Source organism: Miscanthus floridulus, chromosome 8, assembly GCF_019320115.1.
Source record: "Miscanthus floridulus cultivar M001 chromosome 8, ASM1932011v1, whole genome shotgun sequence".
In the NCBI taxonomy this organism is placed as follows: domain Eukaryota; kingdom Viridiplantae; phylum Streptophyta; class Magnoliopsida; order Poales; family Poaceae; genus Miscanthus; species Miscanthus floridulus.
Genome location: NC_089587.1, coordinates 16,853,045 through 16,871,847, shown reverse-complemented (window position 1 = coordinate 16,871,847; position 18,803 = coordinate 16,853,045). Strand labels below are relative to the sequence as shown.

At 43.5% G+C, this 18,803-nt stretch overlaps 2 protein-coding genes and 1 long non-coding RNA gene across 4 annotated transcripts; 2 read left to right on the top strand and 1 right to left on the bottom strand.

The window, feature by feature from the left end:
* The first annotated feature begins 2,519 nt into the window (after positions 1-2,519).
* Positions 2,520-5,129, top strand: LOC136471231 (chorismate mutase 2, cytosolic-like). The gene is made up of 5 exons (XM_066468965.1): positions 2,520-2,947; positions 3,841-3,927; positions 4,018-4,161; positions 4,271-4,363; positions 4,690-5,129. Exons 1-5 carry the CDS (start codon positions 2,717-2,719, stop codon positions 4,924-4,926), a joined length of 792 nt encoding a protein of 263 aa, XP_066325062.1. The 5' UTR covers positions 2,520-2,716; the 3' UTR covers positions 4,927-5,129.
* Positions 5,130-6,153: 1,024 nt separating this feature from the next.
* Positions 6,154-9,728, top strand: LOC136471229 (uncharacterized). 2 transcript variants are annotated; one of them, XR_010761967.1, is made up of 4 exons: positions 6,154-7,086; positions 7,170-7,304; positions 9,053-9,446; positions 9,534-9,728. It is a non-coding gene; the product is annotated as an uncharacterized lncRNA (long non-coding RNA). The 2 variants fall into 2 exon arrangements; XR_010761966.1 differs by lacking the exon at positions 9,534-9,728 and having other exon boundaries at positions 9,053-9,521.
* A 163-nt stretch (positions 9,729-9,891) lies between these two features.
* On the bottom strand, positions 9,892-11,671 carry LOC136471228 (acetyl transferase GW6a-like). The gene is made up of 3 exons (XM_066468964.1): positions 11,381-11,671; positions 11,109-11,266; positions 9,892-10,959 (listed from the first exon to the last, which is right to left on the bottom strand). The coding sequence occupies exons 1-3, from the start codon at positions 11,663-11,665 to the stop codon at positions 10,095-10,097; spliced, it is 1,308 nt and encodes a 435-aa protein (XP_066325061.1). The 5' UTR covers positions 11,666-11,671; the 3' UTR covers positions 9,892-10,094.
* Between the last annotated feature and the right edge of the window lie 7,132 nt (positions 11,672-18,803).

Sequence of the window (18,803 nt, the reverse complement as noted above, 5' to 3'; positions counted from 1 at the left end):
AGCAAAAACAATAAAGAAACAAAAAAGGGCAAGCACTGACATCAACGGGAAATTAAAGCAAACTAAACTAAACGAAAGCAAAGTGAAACTTACCTGTGGAGACCTTGCGAAGAGCGGAGGCTTGCAACCAGCGAACGAAGCCAGAAACCAAAACAAGCGAATGGCAAAGAGCGAATATACGCCTTCGATCGGGAGCTCAGGAAAGAAGGGAGCGCATGGCTCTCTCTCCTCCGGGGGGCTTATATAGCCGCCCGAGGGGCGGCATGCGCACCGAGAAACTACCACGGCGGTTCGCCTAGCCATTGCGATGGTTTAGCTACCATGAAACAATAATTGCGACACACAAATTGAAAAAATGGAATCAGTTAGTCCTTGAAAAAAAACTGCCAATCAGATCGAATCAGTCCTCCACTCTTCGTAGGAGACGATGCCTGAGCCCCGCGGCAAGGACGTTCGGATAGCGGCCATGGCATCGTGTGAAAGGCAAAAGCCGTTCGAGCGATACCAAGAGGCTAATGTCGAGGGCGGGGGGTGCCAAGCTTTTAGGCACCCCCACAGGGCTCATGCATTGCCGCCCCAAATGCAGCCACCTTTTTGCTGCAGCGAATTAACTCAGAGCGTGCGGAGATGAAAGAGACCCAGAGAGCGACTAACGTATCGTTTATCATTTCGCTAAGGCAAAATGGCAGTCCAGTGTTTGGCAGGGGCCCATCGCCTTTTCACCTAGGTGAAAAGTCCAGCCCCGTATCCCCTAGGGATCGATGTCCCTTTGCCAAGACAGAAAGACGAACATGAGTCAAGCAGAGGCTGCCGTCGTTCCTCCAAGGCGAGATCTTAGTCACGTATGTTGGGCCCGGACAATCCAGGCGCAAGGCCCGCTCCCTTCGCCGGAGTGAAGAGGTGCATGAGGGCCGGTAAGGGTGATGTTTGCTGGGCCATTTCGCCAAGCGCATGCTTGCCGCTTGTTTATGTATCTGACCCTATAGGTTTTCGCCCGGAGGAGAGCTCGCCAGGAGGCAAGGTGCCGACAACCATGACCTGCTAGGGACCGCTCGGTCGGCAAAAGGGGGACACGGCGCGGGGATCAGAGGGTCGTCGCTACCTGAGGCTGGCGATAGCTCCGAAAGGGCGAACAAGTCCTAGGTGGACGGGAATATTCCTCGAATGTGTAGCAGGTAGAGGGGTAGTTTTGTCCATGAAAGGCCTACTGGGCAAGTATAAAAGTCCCCTAAGACGGAGATTGTAAGAGGAGACATAGTTCCATGGTGAATATATGAGCTTGGTTTTCTCCGCCCTGTATTCGCTTCGACGTTTCGGTTTGCTTGATTCGCTTGTGTAACGGCCCAGGTGTTCGAAGGCTAAGGCCTAGAACAACACCTACCAAACGGGGTATGGAGTGTCCACTCCTTCCACGAATCACGCTCTCTAGAACTGAAATCCTCCGAGAGAGCCCAAAAAACTGGCTTCGCCCCACTCCTCCATCCGAAGCGCATGGACCCTCCCTGAACTTTCTTCATCTAGGAGTGCGAGATGCGGCAGTTGACGTAGAGTTGTGCATGATGTCTTGGGATGGAGCGAAAGCCACATCGGAGCGGAGTCGGGTGTCCCTATAGGTGGGGCGCCGGAACTAGCGGCGAGGAGAAACAGATGGGCTAGAGTCGGATAGAGTTGGGTGGGAGCAGTAGCAAGAGCAGAAGGAGAGACGTCAGGGCAGGGCCAAAGTCAGAGAAGTCTGATGGGACAAGGAGGGGCGGAGTCTGAGAGAGACAGGTGTGGCATTGGAGACGAAATGTGTCGGATTGAGAAACTGACAGCGATCGAATGAAGATGATAAATAAGGAGGGAAAATCTCTACTCTACACCTAAAAAGACTTCTAAAATAATCTACCCGGTGATACCAAATCTCGCTCCTGCTCATATATCCACGTCCGATACGAATCATCCTCCACTCGGAGCTCACGCATCTGCATCCTACCCAGTTCCTAATACGAAGACCGGATCCATGTGTCTGCGTCTAATACGAAATCCTTGAGCTCATGCGTCTGCGTCCGAGTAACGAGGTTCAGTCCAAAAAATTATGATCCCGGTGCAACGCACGAGCATATATCTAATAAATAAATAAATAAGGAAGATAAAAGAAAAGAAGAGTATTATAGATATTCACTATTTTTATCCACAATAAAGATCTGTTTTATCAAAAGTTTTTCTTAATAGCTTCGTCTCCACTGGCCGAAGCTAAGAAAAGCTAGGCCGAAGCTAAGAAAAGCTACTTAAGCTTTATCTCCACTGGTTGAAGCTAATAAAAGCTACTCCACTATATAAGAAAAGCTACCCTAATATATGAAGCGGAGCTATACCAAACACGTCCCAAAACCCGGTCTTCTACGAATGGACCAGGAGAGCAATTGCCAATTTATGTGGAGGACTCTGTGTGTTAGTTTCCACACTCGGGCGGTCGGTCGTGCACGCACTGCACTTCTTCTTTTTTAGGTGGAGCAAATTGGTCATTTTGGCCCCTATGGCCACTCAAACCATTTCCACCAACTACTCGCAGTCCGCGTCAACACCACTGCAGCCACCACCGTGCGAGGGGAGGCCCAAATCACGCGCCTTTCCCCACTGCACCGCGGCAAACCACCCGCAGCTCACGCTTGGCTGACGGCCGACCCCATTCGTCCTAGCCCTCCCCCTCCGGCACTCCGATCCATTCCTCGCCATGGACGCGGCGGGCGGCGAGCAGCTGAGCCTGGCCGCGGTGCGCGACGCGCTGGTCCGGCTGGAGGACTCCGTGGTGTTCGCGCTCATCGAGCGCGCTCGGCACCCGCGGAACGCGCCGGCCTACGCGCCCGCCGCCGCCGGCGGAGGACATTCGCTCGTGGAGTTCTTCGTCCGGGAAGCAGAGACCCTCAATCGCGAAGGCAAGCTTCTTCCTTTTCATGCGTCGCTTGTTCGTCTTACGCCGGCTGCGGCGCAAAGGCCCGACCCTGACGGCCCGACCGTCATTTTTCTCTGTTGTTAAGACTTGTATTGCCTTGCCTGGTTGAGGAACTATGCGGATGAGGCCAAATCACTGCGCGCTCAAGTTCTTGGTCGGGCTGAACCTGTCGTTTGTTATTGTAAATGTGATCAGCTTACCTACTATTCAAGGTGACAAGATTTTTAAACGCCCAGACCCCCCCATTGGTTGGGTTTGGAATTCAGCTGAAATGTAGAGGTTGCAGTTGTTGCCGTTGGCAGATTACCTATTTTTGTCTTGTGTAATGCTTAATTTAGGTCTAATTTAACTAGTAAAGCAAATCGTTTGTAGAACTTCAGTACACTAGTAGGATTGAAATAAGGGCTTCTTCTTTTTTTAGGTTCACATTATATGCAGTTATGGCACTTGGTGAAACCCAGATCTTATCAGGGTAGAGATGGATTTTGGTTCTTTGAGCACCCTTGGCACTTCTCTACATGGCTTTCCACTGTGTGTTGATTCGAAGAACTGAATCCTGTCTCTATTTGTTTGTGTCAAATTCAGTTGGCTCGCAAAAATAAAATATACTTCCTATTATTTATCTAACTGAGTTACTAATATGATCAATCATTGTTTACTGATATTTCATTGGACATGAACAAGGTCAAAACATCTATTGAAGTGCTTAAAAATGTTCTTACCCAAGCCAAATAGCACAGAGGGTCAGAGGCCACTGGTGGTATTTGCACATATACCGCAACAATAACATTTCTGTGCTATCTCCTTCGCAATCTTAATACATGTGTGAATTTTCATATGCTGCAATAGTTATCATTCTTGTGCAATCTCATACACAATCTCAATACGTTCGTGAATTCTCATAGGCTGGACATTATCAAAAGCCAGATGATGTTCCATTCTTCCCTCAAGATCTCCCCTCGCCCCTCTTTCGTACCAAGACTTCCCCAAAGGTGCGCATCGTCAGGCATTAACCTTGGCATATCAAGAACTGATAATGATAACTGCTGAGATGCTGAACTTCTATTGCTTTTTTTTATTAGGTTTTGCATCCTTTTGCTTCATTGGTCACTGTGAATGATGCAATATGGAAAATGTATTTTGATGAATTGCTCCCACTGTTCACTGTTGATGGTGATGATGGTAGCTATGCACAAACAGTTGCATTGGATTTTGCGTGTCTGCAGGTATGATTTCTATGCTAGAATTTCTTTTACTACAGGAATAAATGCAAATTGGCAGCCTTTCACTTTGAAATTATTGTATGCCTGTAACATACGGTTTTGTTTCTTGTAGGTTCTATCACAAAGAATTCATATTGGTAAATATGTTGCTGAGGTGAAGTTCAAAGACGCTCCTCAAGATTATAGTCGATTAATAAAAGCAAAGGTCAATCTACTGAACATCTCATTCTCTTCCTCCTCAAATTATCTTATATTTACAGGGTTGGTAGGTTTAGTGGTATTATGTATAGCAATATAAGAAATGTTTGGTGTTCCCAAGGGCTACACATATTGGTGCACCTTGATAGTTGAAGTTCAACTAAGAAAACAGCTTAATTTCCTCCAATGGGTAGCTTTGTATTTGTATGTTATATATATTGTATGGTACTAAGGTACTCACACATTATCACATCTTCAGACTGCTTTCAATGTGCTTTAGACATGAAGCTCCAGAACATGAACCATTTATACTTCATCACACTGTCAATGCAGGACAGCAATTCTCTGATGGATCTGCTGACATTCAAGGCTGTGGAAGAGAAGGTCAAGAAGAGAGTAGAGAAGAAGGCTAGGACCTTCGGGCAGAACGTCATCTTGGAGGACAATGCCACTGCTGGTGACAGCGAGTGCAAGGTCGATCCCAAAGTGCTCTCCAAGCTGTATGATCAGTGGGTGATGCCACTGACCAAGGACGTCGAAATCGAGTATCTCCTGCGCCGCCTTGACTGATCACCGATTAGCTGTAGCTGCAAATTTTATGTATGCGTGGTTTTCAGTTTGTTGTGCGCATGCCTTTATTTGCTTTATCATTAAAACTCAACTACGAGAGAATGTTACCAGGATCTGGACTTCGTCTGTCTCATCCTGCCTGACCATCATCTGCATGAGTGTGGCACCCATGATGTGGAATGCAAGGAATGTAGTCCAGCTGACCAGCTGCTTCCATGTTATCTTTAAGCACCTGTTGTTCGTCTGGAAGTGACTGGCAACACAGTTGGGCACCAATTCTCTGGTTTAGAAACGTATTATGAGCCTGTTCGGTTGGCTGGTTCGTATCGTTGCTGGTTCGTGAAGAAGTACTGCTGGCTGGTTTGTGTGAGAGAAAAATACTGTTCCGGCTAGAAATTTACGATCGTTTACAACAAGCCACGGCCAAACGAACAGGCCGATATGTTTCTTGCTTACCTGACAAATACTAAGCAAAATAGTTATAGCTTTGACATGTACTCCCTCCGTGCCAGTATATAAGGTGTAACCACCTCTGGTTCAAAGATGAGTATCTTTCAACACTGTATTACTGTATCGATGTACGTGTGTCTAGAGAGAGTACGCCTTATGTTATAGGATTTGAATAAAAAGTGATTACGCCTTAATATTAGGACGGAGGGAGTAATCAATAATTTGGTTCCCTTGTGGTGATCAGTTAACTAGTCCAAGCTGATTATTACGGGCCTTTGTTGACAGTAAAATTGAGGGAAATGGGCAATAATGTCAAGCTGAAAAACTTCAGAGCAGGTCCCGATGTTGAACCGTGCAAGGCATTATATAGGTACACCCATACGATTTATGCTTTAGTTTTACATCAACAAATGTAATGGACGCTTGTCAATTGTTTGCGTACGTGATTAACCCTGCTTTCGCTTGCCTTCCCAGTGATGTGTCATGAATGAAACTGAGCTGCTGGGTCTCCACTGCCTCTTTTAACATCCTGACTACAGATCCTCGCAGTGTTACTTCTCATGATATGGAATGGAAAGTTCCTCTTCACGATGATAGTACCTTGTTTTTGTTGGGCTATCCCTCCACATGGAGGATGCAATTGAGCCCAGCAAAAACATCCCACAAGCCCAGTGCTTGTACACCGTTGATTTCGGTTGGAATCAACGGTTGAGATTGATCCTAGGAAGGATAAAAGAGAGAAAACTCTAGCCTCCATTCTCAGCTGAGCAAGAGAGAGAGCTGCTGCTGTGAGAGAGGAGGTGAGAGCAGAACACAAGAACAACACAACTTGAAAGAAGAGAGGAAGAAGGAGAAGCAAATCTGTCCAGATTTGGTGGCTCTGAACCGGTCATCTTCAAGCCGGTGATTGGAGTCTCAAACGTGGTTGGATTGGCACCAAACTTGGTGAGCTCGTTCCTCACTTAGAGTACTTTGATTTGTTAAGTTGGTTCGAGGATTGGTTGAGTAGAGCACCAGATTTGAGAGGGGTTTTGTCAGTTCGGGTCACTGCAGTTTTAGAACATGGCAGTTTTAGTAGATGATTTGTTTGGGTGGTCAAACGGTGTCCGATTGAGCTGAAATTTGGTAAGTGGTTAGGGGACTCGTGGATATAGTTTCCTACCAAAATTCGTGCACATTGGATCTGTTTTTTGTAAGATATGAACTGATTACAGAGGGGGACAGAATCTGTGACTTCTCCGTTTGGCTGCTGCCATTCCTCTTATTAGAAGGTTGTGGTTGTAGTTGATGCCAAGTCTGTAACTTGATGAATGTGTTGCTGCTGGTGTAATCCTCTAGATGCTCTAGAGAAGACTGCTTGTACCCATTATTAAATATAGTGGAAGCTTGCAAGCTTGGAGTGGACCGGTTGGTCCCGTGGTTTTTACTCCTCACCTTGAGGAGGTTTTCCACGTAAATCATTGTGTCTATTGTGCATGTGATTGTTAATTGCCGCTGCTGATCTGATGGTAAATGTTCTTCTCATGATTCATCACAAGATGAGGGATTAATTGTGCATTGTATTTGCCCTTTTATCCCAACAGTTTTCTTCCCCCTTTGTATGAAAAAGGGTGCATCAATTGGCAGTACACCGTTTGAGTCACTATCCTATCTAGTGCATCAGCTGAGCCCACATGGCCTGAAGATGCACTGGAGAAAGTTTATCTGCAGGTATTTATAGTTCGATTGTTATTGAGGAACTTATTCATGAAAAACTCATACGCAATAGCTAACATCTATGACAAATAATATAGGGAGATTTTCATGATCTTTGACTTGGGTTCTATCTCTATGATAAACGAGAAGAAGCTTGTGGCATCACCGCTATTTCTTGTCAGAGAGGAAGTTCAGAAGAGTAATTACTTGAAAATGCTCGGGAAAAACTAAAGGTTAGCAATTTTTTATGTTTTTTTTTCTGTGGTTTCTTTTGTAACTCTGCTGTTTGAACTTACCTTCAGGTTGGAACTTTAAATCAGTAAGATTCTATAGACAAGTTTGGTTATTTTGACTGATATTTTTGCAGTTCCTTGAATCACAAGCTTATAAAATTCCAATGGCTAAACTAAGTACAGATGTGGAGTACCAAGGCAGATCTGGTCCCAATTCCTATGATTATGTCTGCTGGGCGAAATGCCTAATTCCTAATACTAATGAACGAAGTTGAAAGACACTGTGGCATGTGCAACAGCCATCCTTTGAGCCAACTGAGGCAAGGAGTTGGCAGCATGCAGCTTATCTTCATGCCTATATTTGTTGAATTAGCTATCCTTGTCATTTTTTTTGGGCAAGTAACAAGAAGGAATGAGATCTAACACATTGTTTTGAGAGTTCCTCTTCTCAGCTGTTGCCATCCAGCTTCCAACCCTCCTCACTCCTCAGCATGGTGGGATATAACTCGTTATTTTGAAAGTGTATCTGTTTATGAATCGAACCTTATTGGACATGATGTGTGGACAGGGAATCAAAACTGGTATAGTCTTGGCAGTGCTCCTAAGCAATCGGCTATATAGATCAAAATAAACATGCGTGATTACTGTATTCTTGTGGATCTTTCACCTTCCAAAAAAAAAGCAACATGATATCTTTTTGGTCTCCGGGAATGATTCGAAGTGTATTTCTTATTCATCATTGGTGATTAATCTTCACCAGTAAATTACTATTTCAGATTATTTGGAGTGCATTTCTTATCCATCATTGCTGATTAGTCTTCATCAGTGAATTATTATTTCAGGGATTAGTATCTGTGCCAATTGGTGCGTGCAATATGCTATTGGAATGTGCAAAATAAAGTGTTCGATTGCAGGATACTATTCACTGACTGATATTTTTGTTTGTTGTTAGCTTTTCTTTGTTCTTTTATTCTTTCTAGGCTTGTTATATTATTACTAGCCATTTTTTCTCTTTTATTTGGGTACATTCCTCATGCAAGGTGACCTAAAAGCAGATTGTTGTTTTGTCTAACTTATTTATTTGTTCCCTTTGTAACAAGTTCTATTCGGTTTTTGCTTAAGTGGTTCACTAACTGATTGGACTTATATTTTGTTTATCCTCGTCCAATTGCAGTTCTTGTTAGATATAGTTGCATAGTGTCTTTTAAGCAGATTGGACTGCTTATGCATATTCTTGTCCACATTACACTCTTTATTAGATGGGCCAACTCGCATATTTATTCTCAATCTGCACATGACAGCCAGCAACAGATATGCTTCTGTCTTTAATTTGTGGCCTCCTTTCTAGGGAGGCTCTTTAGACCAAGAGAAATGCAAGGAATGTTCTGTTCATAGTTTGAAAAAAAATTTACACAGCAGATGTATGACATAAACAACTGCACTTTTTCTCGGTGCACATAGAATATCTTCAGTTTTGTTCTGTTTGCATTTGGAAAATGAACAGCCAACACATGTAAGTTGGCATCGATAGCTGCATGTCATTCGAAGTAGGAAATGCATTTCAGAATCAAATTCCAAGCTGTATTGGTTTCCAGTGTCACTTGCAAATTGCACTATTTTGCAATTTTATGTATTTTTGCCCTCTGTACATATTTTTACTTCTTTATAGAAAAACATATTTGTTACTTTTCACCAAACAAATAGTTTGATTGCTACGTATATCATAATGTCCAACGTTTCTGTTTCAGGTTTTGGAGAACCTAAGGATACTGAGGCAGTACAAGGATAAAATTGCTTCGTTTGTTTCTTAGCTGTTTCTATCCTGATTAAGAGAGAGCCCAGAACGTAAGTCTTAGTATAAATTTCACGTAGGGCCTGGCCGTGGCCAGTGGCTTGAAGAAGATACGCACTGTCTGCACTCTGCAATTGGGTAAAAGGCAATTAGTATTCGAGCCCCTTTATATGCTATCTGGGGTTGGTTGTGACATTATCACGAAATCAGCACTTTCCTTTGTGAGCTGCATTCAGCTGACCCATCAAGTTGCTGCATAGAAAAGCCTTTCATTTTCAACATTCAGAGATTTGATCTAACATTTGTGCCAGATGTGATCTTGTTGAAACAAGAGATTACTACAAGATACAGTAAGTAGAAGACTTCTTTCAAAGCTTCAATACCTTGATTTACGTTTGTTCGATGGTCGGTGATATGGACCTTATAAATTATTCAAGGGAACTATTGATTGTAACGGGTATGTTTGGTATGGCTCTTGCTCTAGCTTCAACAACAGCTTCGGCGGAGGAGCCGTACCAAATACCTTCGGAGGAGGAGTTTTTTTTTTTTTCCGGAGCTGCAATTTGTGGCTTCTCCCTCCAACTCCCTTGTGTAGTCCTCATCACTCAAATTCACGCTGGTTGCATGGTCGATGCTGCTGTGACTCAGTTCATGTAAACTATAAACAAATAAACTTTATTCACTTTGAAATTTGATCGAATAACTGTGCTAGAATGAGCTATGATTCATTGCTATACAAGAGACCCCAAGTGCAGCATATCCAGTGTTCTGGCCCTTGAATGCATCTTCGAGAGATAGGTAGATGACCAGTTCACTTAGAAAATGACCACCGACTGCTCTCCAGAAGTTCACAGTTTCAGAACCAATCATACTTGGGGTGCAAGTGCAAGCTGCAAGACGCAATCCAATTTTTGTATCGACTTGCAACATCATGTCCATGTATAATGTATATACAGGGTCTTCATAAAAAATCAAAACTTGTTCGCATTGGGCCAACGTCAGAACTCCCGGGGGTCCACGAACAGGACGCTGGGCGGCGGCGACGTCGTCCACTCATCGTCGTCGCTGCCAGCATTGTCGCTGGCGGTGGAATCACCGAGCTTCTTGATACACCAGACGTCCTCGTCGCACGAGAACTTGGGCCAGTGCGGCACCACGGCCTTGGCCGGGTCGTCAGGCCCGAGGTCGGCCGCCAGAACGGCGCACGCGGGGTTCTTGCGCGCGACGTTGTGCGCGTGCCGGCAGAGCGAGCGGAGGAGCGCCGGGCCCTCCAGTCCGGACATGCGGAGGCCGTACATGAGGTAGGTCCCGAACGGGCGGAAGATGTCGGGCACGGAGGGCACCTGGAGCCACGGCGCGTGGCGGTCGAGCGCGCGCGCCGCGGCCAGGGACGCGCGGAGGAGCGTGGGCGCGCCGCCGACGCGGAGCCGGAGGGAGCGCGTGGCGTCCCAGACGCTGAGCAGCGCAAACGACGGCGGCGTCCGCGCGGGGTCCTCGTCGGGGCCGCCGCCGCGCTGGATGGCGAGGTACGTGCCGAGGGTGAGCTTGTGGTTGAGCAGGGCCGGGAGGTCGGCGGGGAGGAACTCGCCGGCCGAGGGCGGGAGCAGCGCGGCGTAGGCGGCCACGGCGAGCGGCGGGGGCAGGCGCAGCACGCGGTGGGCTCGCGGGATGCGCACCCGGTGCCGGTGCACGGGGTGGCCCAGGAACACCGGCCGCCGGAACGGCGCGTACGCGAAGCGGCCGGTGAAGAGCGCGAGCGACGCCGCGTTGGACTCGGTGGTGGCCATGGTGGCGTACGCCGCGCCGCGCGCCGCGCACCACGACTCGGCGCGCCGGACCAGCTCCGTCGCGATCCCGAGGCGCCTGCAAAACGGAGACGAAGGCGACTGTCAGCGCACTGACCCCACGTGGTGGTGGTGGTTGCTCGCATTGCTTTGCTCGCGCAATGTGTCAGCATCGGATGATTTGTGCACAGTGATTAACTCGGGTTAATTGCTCAGTTGTTTAATCACCTGTGGGAGGGGGATACCCTGAGGCCAAGAAGGCATGCCACCTTGACGAACTGCTTCGAGCTGCTGCTGAGGCTTTGCTTCTTCTTCCCTCTGCTCACCATCCTGGTGCACGCCTTGATCACTCCGACAACCTCGTCTTCGTCCCCGTACTCAGCAACCTGAACAAATCAAGCACACTCATGAGCATCGCTATCATGCCGGAGGCACGCAAGGTCAGACTGAAGCGTCAATGGCGGCGGCTGGGTGCATGCGTTGTGGTATAGTAAAATTACCAGCATGACGTTGTCCGGCGCATGGCGCACCCGGGCAAACGGGTGGCCGATCTGCTCGACGTAGAGCGACATGCCTTTCTTCTTCTTCTTCTTGCTGCTCTTGGTCGTCTTCTCCGCGCCGCCACCATCATGGTCGGCGACAGGGTCAGAGCCTTGGTCGCCCGACAGGCCGACCTGGCACAGACGCTCCAGCTCCTCCACAGCCCGGAGGTCCCTCTCCACGTCAAACTCCCTCACTCTTATCATCGTCTTCTTCACTGGCTCTGCTTCGTCCATCACCCCCATACCTCTCTACCACTTTCTTGCTAATAACTCAGTTATGGTCTTATGGACTATGGTGATCTCTCTCTGCTATTTTTCCAGTCGATTGAGCAAAGCAAACACAACTACAAGCTTCTTGAGAGCTCTGGTTGAGTGCTGCTGCTGCTGCTGCTTCTCACTTGGGAGGGAAGGAGCTGGGCATTTATACACGTAGGCAGAGAGAGAGAGAGAGAGAGAGAGAGAGAGGAAAGAGCTTAGGAGGCTGGGGTCTGTGGGGCCAGGAGAAAACAATAGTCAGCCTGTTCGGGAGGCCGTATCGTATCGTGGATTATTTACTGCTGGCTGGTTTGGTGTGAGAGAAAAACACTGTTCCTGGCTAGAAATTTACGATCGTTTACGAGCAAGCGAACAGGCTCAGTGATCAATGGATGACATGCAAGGGGGGAAAACAATGTTGAAGCTTGATTTGATCACTAGTAGCTAGGGATTAACAAGTGATGTTGAGTATGATGGCAAACCCAACATAAACATGGCATAGAATATGTCTCTGTGCTTATCTAATAATGTAGGACCAGTTCCTAGCCATCTCTCTGCAGTTCCATGTCCTGTACTCCTGTGTATAGCTGTCCTTAACCACTACTCCTTAATTACGAGTGTTAAGAAATGGGGCCTAGTAAATTAGGAACCGTGGCCAATTAGCTAGATATATATAGATGCAATATTGTTGTTACCGAAGTCACGCATATGCAGCTATGGATTATGCTGCCTAGCTACTCTGTGTTGAAAGATAGTAGGGACACTACTATGTTTAAACAAGTGAGATTCTGCTCTGTGTTTTCTATGTATGTATTGCTTACTAGCTAAGCTCACCTAGCTTTATGAACATTGAAGAAGTTAGATAGCTGGAATGTAGGCCAAAACCTAGAAATTCCAGCTAGGGCATCCAAATATATATTGCTGCGGGCAAAGCATTTATGTGGATCAGTACCCAATCAGGATATAATCTTATGGAATATAATCATATATATGTCTACCTAGATATAACTGATGTTCGAGTTAAAATCCTTTGGTTGGGTTAAGAGAATTTGAGCTACAGAATAAAAGAGAGCACAAGAAAGCAATTCTTAGCCTTGAGAACTCGTGGAAAAAATCAAGCAACTCATGAATAATTTGTTACTCTTAGAGGTGAAACCTCCTAGATGGCTTGGCGTCACCCACCAAGCACCCGAGGCTATGGTGTGCTGCAGGAAGTTTGTGAGACGTACACTGTTGTCTTCGGAAGTAAAAATACCAAGCTAGTGGATTAAGGAAAGTGTTTGAAAGAGATCTAGCTTAAGCTTCACTCTCGGGTGGGATTCATGGTGGTGAATACCAACTTTAGATAAACAAATCTTTGCATCTCCACTTTGGTCTGATTGTGAATCCCCTTATTTTTTATTTTATTTATTTATTTATTCACGAATGGTGAATCCCCTTATTTGCATTCCATTGTGATTCTTGTGTGTTCTACTTGGTTTGTGCTTACTTGTGTTAGGGACCTCGTGATAGTAACTTCCTGGACGTCATCTAGGAGCTGCGGTCTTAATTGCTTATCTTAAATAACTCAATCCTGGTGTATCCAATTTTTTTAAGAAAATCGGAGGATGTGATTTGGAAACTGGACCATGATTTTTGCTAATTCCACTACGAGTTTTGTAAAATTAAGGGAACACTAATTCCAAGCGACGTACCAATCCTTTCACGGGCTTTGTCGTGGTACTCCCAAATGACTATGAGCCGTTCATTTATTTTGATCGGACGCTTATGATCTCTTGTTACCTTCTAGGAGGTAATAGGTGAAATATATATTTATTTAATTTTTTTATTTTGTAAAATGGGATAAGTATGGAAAGTTTTGGATATAAAATATATTTTTCCTATATTTGATTGATGCATGCTGATATGGTCGATATAGTAAATCTTTTTAATTTTGCAACGTTGGACTTGATATCTTTTGATTGCAATGTAATCTGATACACTTGATTTTATATGAATGTGAATATGTGATTTGCATGTGCAACGTTAATTATGTGTTGCATGTATCAGCAGAGTCAGAATTATATTGGTTTTGGAGATCAACGTTGTATTAGCTTTTGTGGTTTCAAACAAAAGAGCGTGTGCGTTCTGGAGATCAAAATCAACGTTGCATCAACAAACTCTTTTTTATGTATAACGTTGTGTTGACATTGGCCATCTTCGTTTGGAGTTGCATAGTATAAGGAAGTGAAAAATAATTTTAAAAAAAGATTAAATATAAGATTGTATCATATGTTTTTTAATCTATGTGATTTAGTAAAATCCACAATGTTAATGGGCAAATTCCAAGTGCACGTTATGCATCAAAAATGATTTTTAATTTTAATTAATGCCAATGCCTGCTTGTGCGCTTCTGTGATGTACGCCATTGGGATCCCATGCATGCTGCCTGGTGCACATAATTAAGAAAGGAAAGGCAACTATGTTTGGCCGGTGACTAGGGGATTTGGGAGATTTTAAGTTATATATATTTAATTTAGAAAATTTCAAAAATCAATGGTCTAGGTTTATTTGAACTATTACCTCCTATTAGGTAATAGGAGTACCTTATAGCATTGCCCTCCTTTCAAAGAGGATTTTGCAAGCTTCGTTATTTGTGCTAATATAAGGATAATATCCTTGTGAAACTGAACATATTTGTTTCTGAAAAGAAAAAGGGACCTAAAATTGAAGGTAATAGAAACTGAAGATACCCCCTGTCCCTACTAGCTGACCTAATAAGCTCATTTCCTTCTATTTCAGGTATGCTGGTGAGAATGTTTGGCCTATTTCCTACTGGTTTCTTAGCTCCAACTTGGGATTTTGAGTTGTATCAGTCTTCGTCAGGATCAACCTGGCAAACTTGTAAACTTGTTGTCGTCGTGCATGTGTTTAACATATTGCATGATGATTCCGTGACCCCATTCTAAATTGCATATGTCATATTCAACCATAGCTTACACTCTTGAGCAATTGTACTCTGTAGGATTAATAATTATTTGCAATGGACTTGCACACGACTTGCTGAGTGTTTTTCTCACCTCTACACTACATATAGACATCTGTGTGATGGTACTCCCTCCGTTCCAAATAATTAATGTTTTGACTTTTCTAGATACATTATTTTTTACTACGCATCTAGACATAGTGTATATCTAAGTGCATATATAGCAAAAACTACGTATCTAAAAACATCTTATCGTTTGGAATGGAGGGAGTAACTGGTAAGTTCAATTGACGGTGAAAGTTTATTGACGCAATCAATGAGGCCTAGGTCTGAATTAATTCAGGGATGTATATGCATCTTAACTTTGAAAACTAATAACCATATGAATATAAGCTATTATCCGAATAACTCGTGACGATTTTCATATACGAAACATTCCTAACAAATTTCCGAATGTTTTGAACCATTAATTCTTCATTTTCATGATGGTTCTTGGCCAACAGGAGTGATCAGTTCTGTATTTGATAGTAGTTGTTTACTGCACACTAACCATGCATGCATGATTATCACTAAAATACATATCATAATAAAGATAATCAAGGAACAACTTTTATAGAAATCAAATTAAAATAGCTTGATCCTGTCTTTGCGAGAATATTTTAGACTGGAGTAAAGTGGACCAAGTTTGGCTGTACTGCAGTACTAGTGTGTACTTGCTGTAATGCTAAGTCTAGTACTGGTACCACCCTAAACCACATTGAATGCTTAATCAGTATGCAAACTATAAGCGCACGTTGAGTATCATTTTGACCATAGGAGCTTTCCTCGTCCGTTCCAACTAGTGTGGTACTGAAACAAAGTTGTTAGCTAGCTAGTACATTTCCTTGACAGATGATGTGTGTCCTAATTAATCCTACTGAATATACATAGAATTTTTTTTTGTTTAGAATGTAGATTTTTTTAAAAGGAAATTTTAGAATGTAGATCAGAGTATATATACTTATCGGTTGGTGTAAATCGATAGATGAGTGATGAATTTGTCCCGTGTATCATGCATTCTGAATCTATTTTAATTGGGTTCACTGTTTGTTTGTGTAAGCTATAGCCAAATTTCAACACTAGGCAAACTCTAGAGCAAACTTTTGCCAAATTAATTAAGTTTGGAGTGAACCGGCAATACGTATATCCCTGCTGGTTCCAGCTGCAACGGGCAATGGCATACAGCAGTGTAATACATTTCTTGGTTCAACTTGTCAGCTTAACAAATATCAAACGAGTGGTCTAACTTGGTACGCATATATAGTTGCTTGCATTATTGTGTTAATAAATTTGCCATGGTGATTGGGAGGTGACAGAATATTCTTGATGCAACTCAAGAGAATATTTTAAAAATGTTACTGGATAGTATATATGTTTCTTAATCTTAACCAACTAAGAACATTCAAACTTATTGGATTATTGATTATAAATACTAAGTAATGTACTATAACTATTGTGCTTACGTCTGTACCAACTCAGGTGGCGTCTATTTTGACTTCACCATAATTAAGTCTATGACAAGAGAGTTAATCTAAATGTAAGCAATGCAATCAGTCATTAATGAACTCACAATGAACTCATGTGCATATATTGAGGCCCCACTTGCATTGGAACAAGAGAATTTTCTTGTACATCTTTTCTTTTGAAAAACAGATTTCTTGTCCATCTTTTACTTTGCAAAAATCCTGTGTACAAAGTTCAAGCATCATTTCAAACATGCCAGCTTGATACATTTTCCACAACTTCGCTATGGTACGATTCGTAGCAACTAATACTGATTCTGTTCCATATGTTAAGAGTACAGGAATCAACAAAACTAAGTACCTACTCAAGATCTGTCACCAAAAAGTAGCGCACATTTCGACAGACTATCATGAGGAGATATACATTTGGTACACATAGATTGAGCAACTGCCGAGATGCGTATCTAGCTAAGCAAATTGGTTAAACATTTTTTTAAGAATTAAGCCTGGACCATTAGCTAGCTTGGTTGCATGTGAGGTCTCTCCTGGAAGGTACGTTCATCCGTGTGTACGTTGGCCTGTACATCTCCATCTCCCCATCTCCATAAAATTAACAATAGTGTGTGTTGTTCTCGATGATCCAAGAAATCCAATTAACAACGTCCTTGTAGGGACCATGTGTGCTTATAATTTTGTTCGTCAATCATCAACGTATTAAGACTACTTTTGGGCCTGATCCGGTGCGCTGTTCGATTGAGATTCTCAAAGCGTGCGTCGCTATCCAATTTTCGTGCAAATCTCAAAATTGTTCCATTCCAAAGTTCGATCTAGCTTGTTGCCTTTTGTCATGATCTTGAACATATCTGAGTCTTTGAGTTGGAAACTTAATAAAGCATATCAGGCTTCCCGAGATCATATACTCCCTCCGTCCCAAAAAAGAATAATGCTTGGTCTGTGGGTGCATAGCTGAAAACTAATAATATATAGTAGTACATAAACGATTTTTATCAATATTTGGGATTTTTTTCACTGGCTGTTCATAAAAAAATGTGGTAGTACAAATAGAATTATAGGTCTACCGCTATGACCCGCTAACGGAGATACATTTCTACTAGCCGATTTTTTAACATTATCGCCGGTATAAATCCTTTATTTACACGGGCCATAGACTTAAGACAACCATCAGTGCAGATTGGATCTATAATACTAGTAAATACCTTAAGGGGCTGCTAGTGTAAATCTTGAATTTACACTGGTGATGGCCTTAAGAAAACCGTCATTATACATATGTTTATACTGATGGTTTTCTTACCGGTACAAATAATTTGAAAATTTATTTTTCTTTTTGAACTTCACAAATAACCACTCGTGGAGAAACGATCTAAACCAAAGTTATAGTAGTCGAAAAGATCTGCAACTTTTTAGTTGACTACTTTTTTATTTAAAATTATTTATTAGGGCTCAAAAAATTGATTCAAGAATAGTGATTTTAAAATTAATATTTTTTTATTTTCAAATGACTTAAGATGGAAAAGTGTTCTAAATCAAAGTTGTAGTACTCGACGAGATATAAAACTTTTTGGTTTAAACCTTTTTTTTAATTCATTTAAGGTCTCAAAATGTATTACAATATTCACTAAAGTAAATATAAAATGAATGTATCAACCACTTAGTTAACAAGTGACTCTGAGGCATAATGCTAAGGAGCAATGCGCAAGGGATGAGGTTATGAGTTTCATCCCCAGCTCAGATTTCATGCGAAAAATCATTTGATTTGTGTTCTTCTAGCGCTTGTGTAAGCTTGTCATGATTTACACTAAGAAAAAGTCTACATAACCCCCCACCTATTGCTACTTGACTACTTCACCCCCAATTTATAAAATCAGGTATTTAACCCTCTCACCTTTGTAAAGCCGTTTAAATAACCCCATGGTGGTTTTGCATAGCGGTTTTGTCATGCTGGCGTGCTGAGGTGGACTTTGATGCTGAGGTGGACGATTGGCAAGTGGGCCCCGCTTGTAAGTGAGTAGGTCTTCTCCCCTTACCTCCAGCGGCGATGTCGGCGGACAAGCTGCCGCTGCCCCGCTCCTGCCTGTGTCGTCGCTATGCTATGCCCGTGCTGTGCCGTGCGGTGCTACTGCCGCTCTGGTCACTCCCGCTGCCGTGAGCTGGTTTTTCCCCATGGCGCGGACAATGCTGAGCTGCTTGGCGCGCACGTGAACCCCGCCTGCGTCGCTGTCGTCCTCGCCTCGCTAACCGCGCCACCGAAAATCACCATTTCCATTTTTTTTCTACAGGCGGTTCACAAAACCAGTAGTGAAAATCCAAAAAGTGATGCCAGTATAAATCGGCCTGTTCGCTGGTTGGTTTCTGGGCTGGTTTGGGCTGGCTGGTGCTGGTTTGCTGTGAGAGAAAAACACTGTTTGCTGGCTAGTTTGGGCTGGCTGAAACCAACAAGCGAACAGGCTGAATGTTTTATGTACTGATGATTTATGGAAGTAATGATGGATCCTTTTAAACAAAAACGTGCTACTTGATGTTTTAGCTAGGGAAAAGAAAAACCAAGGATCCAAGATTTATACAAAAAGGTCGGGTCGATTAATATATACAGTCGTCAACCTTTCGTGTGGCTTGAATTGAAACAGTGAGGCAGATGGCA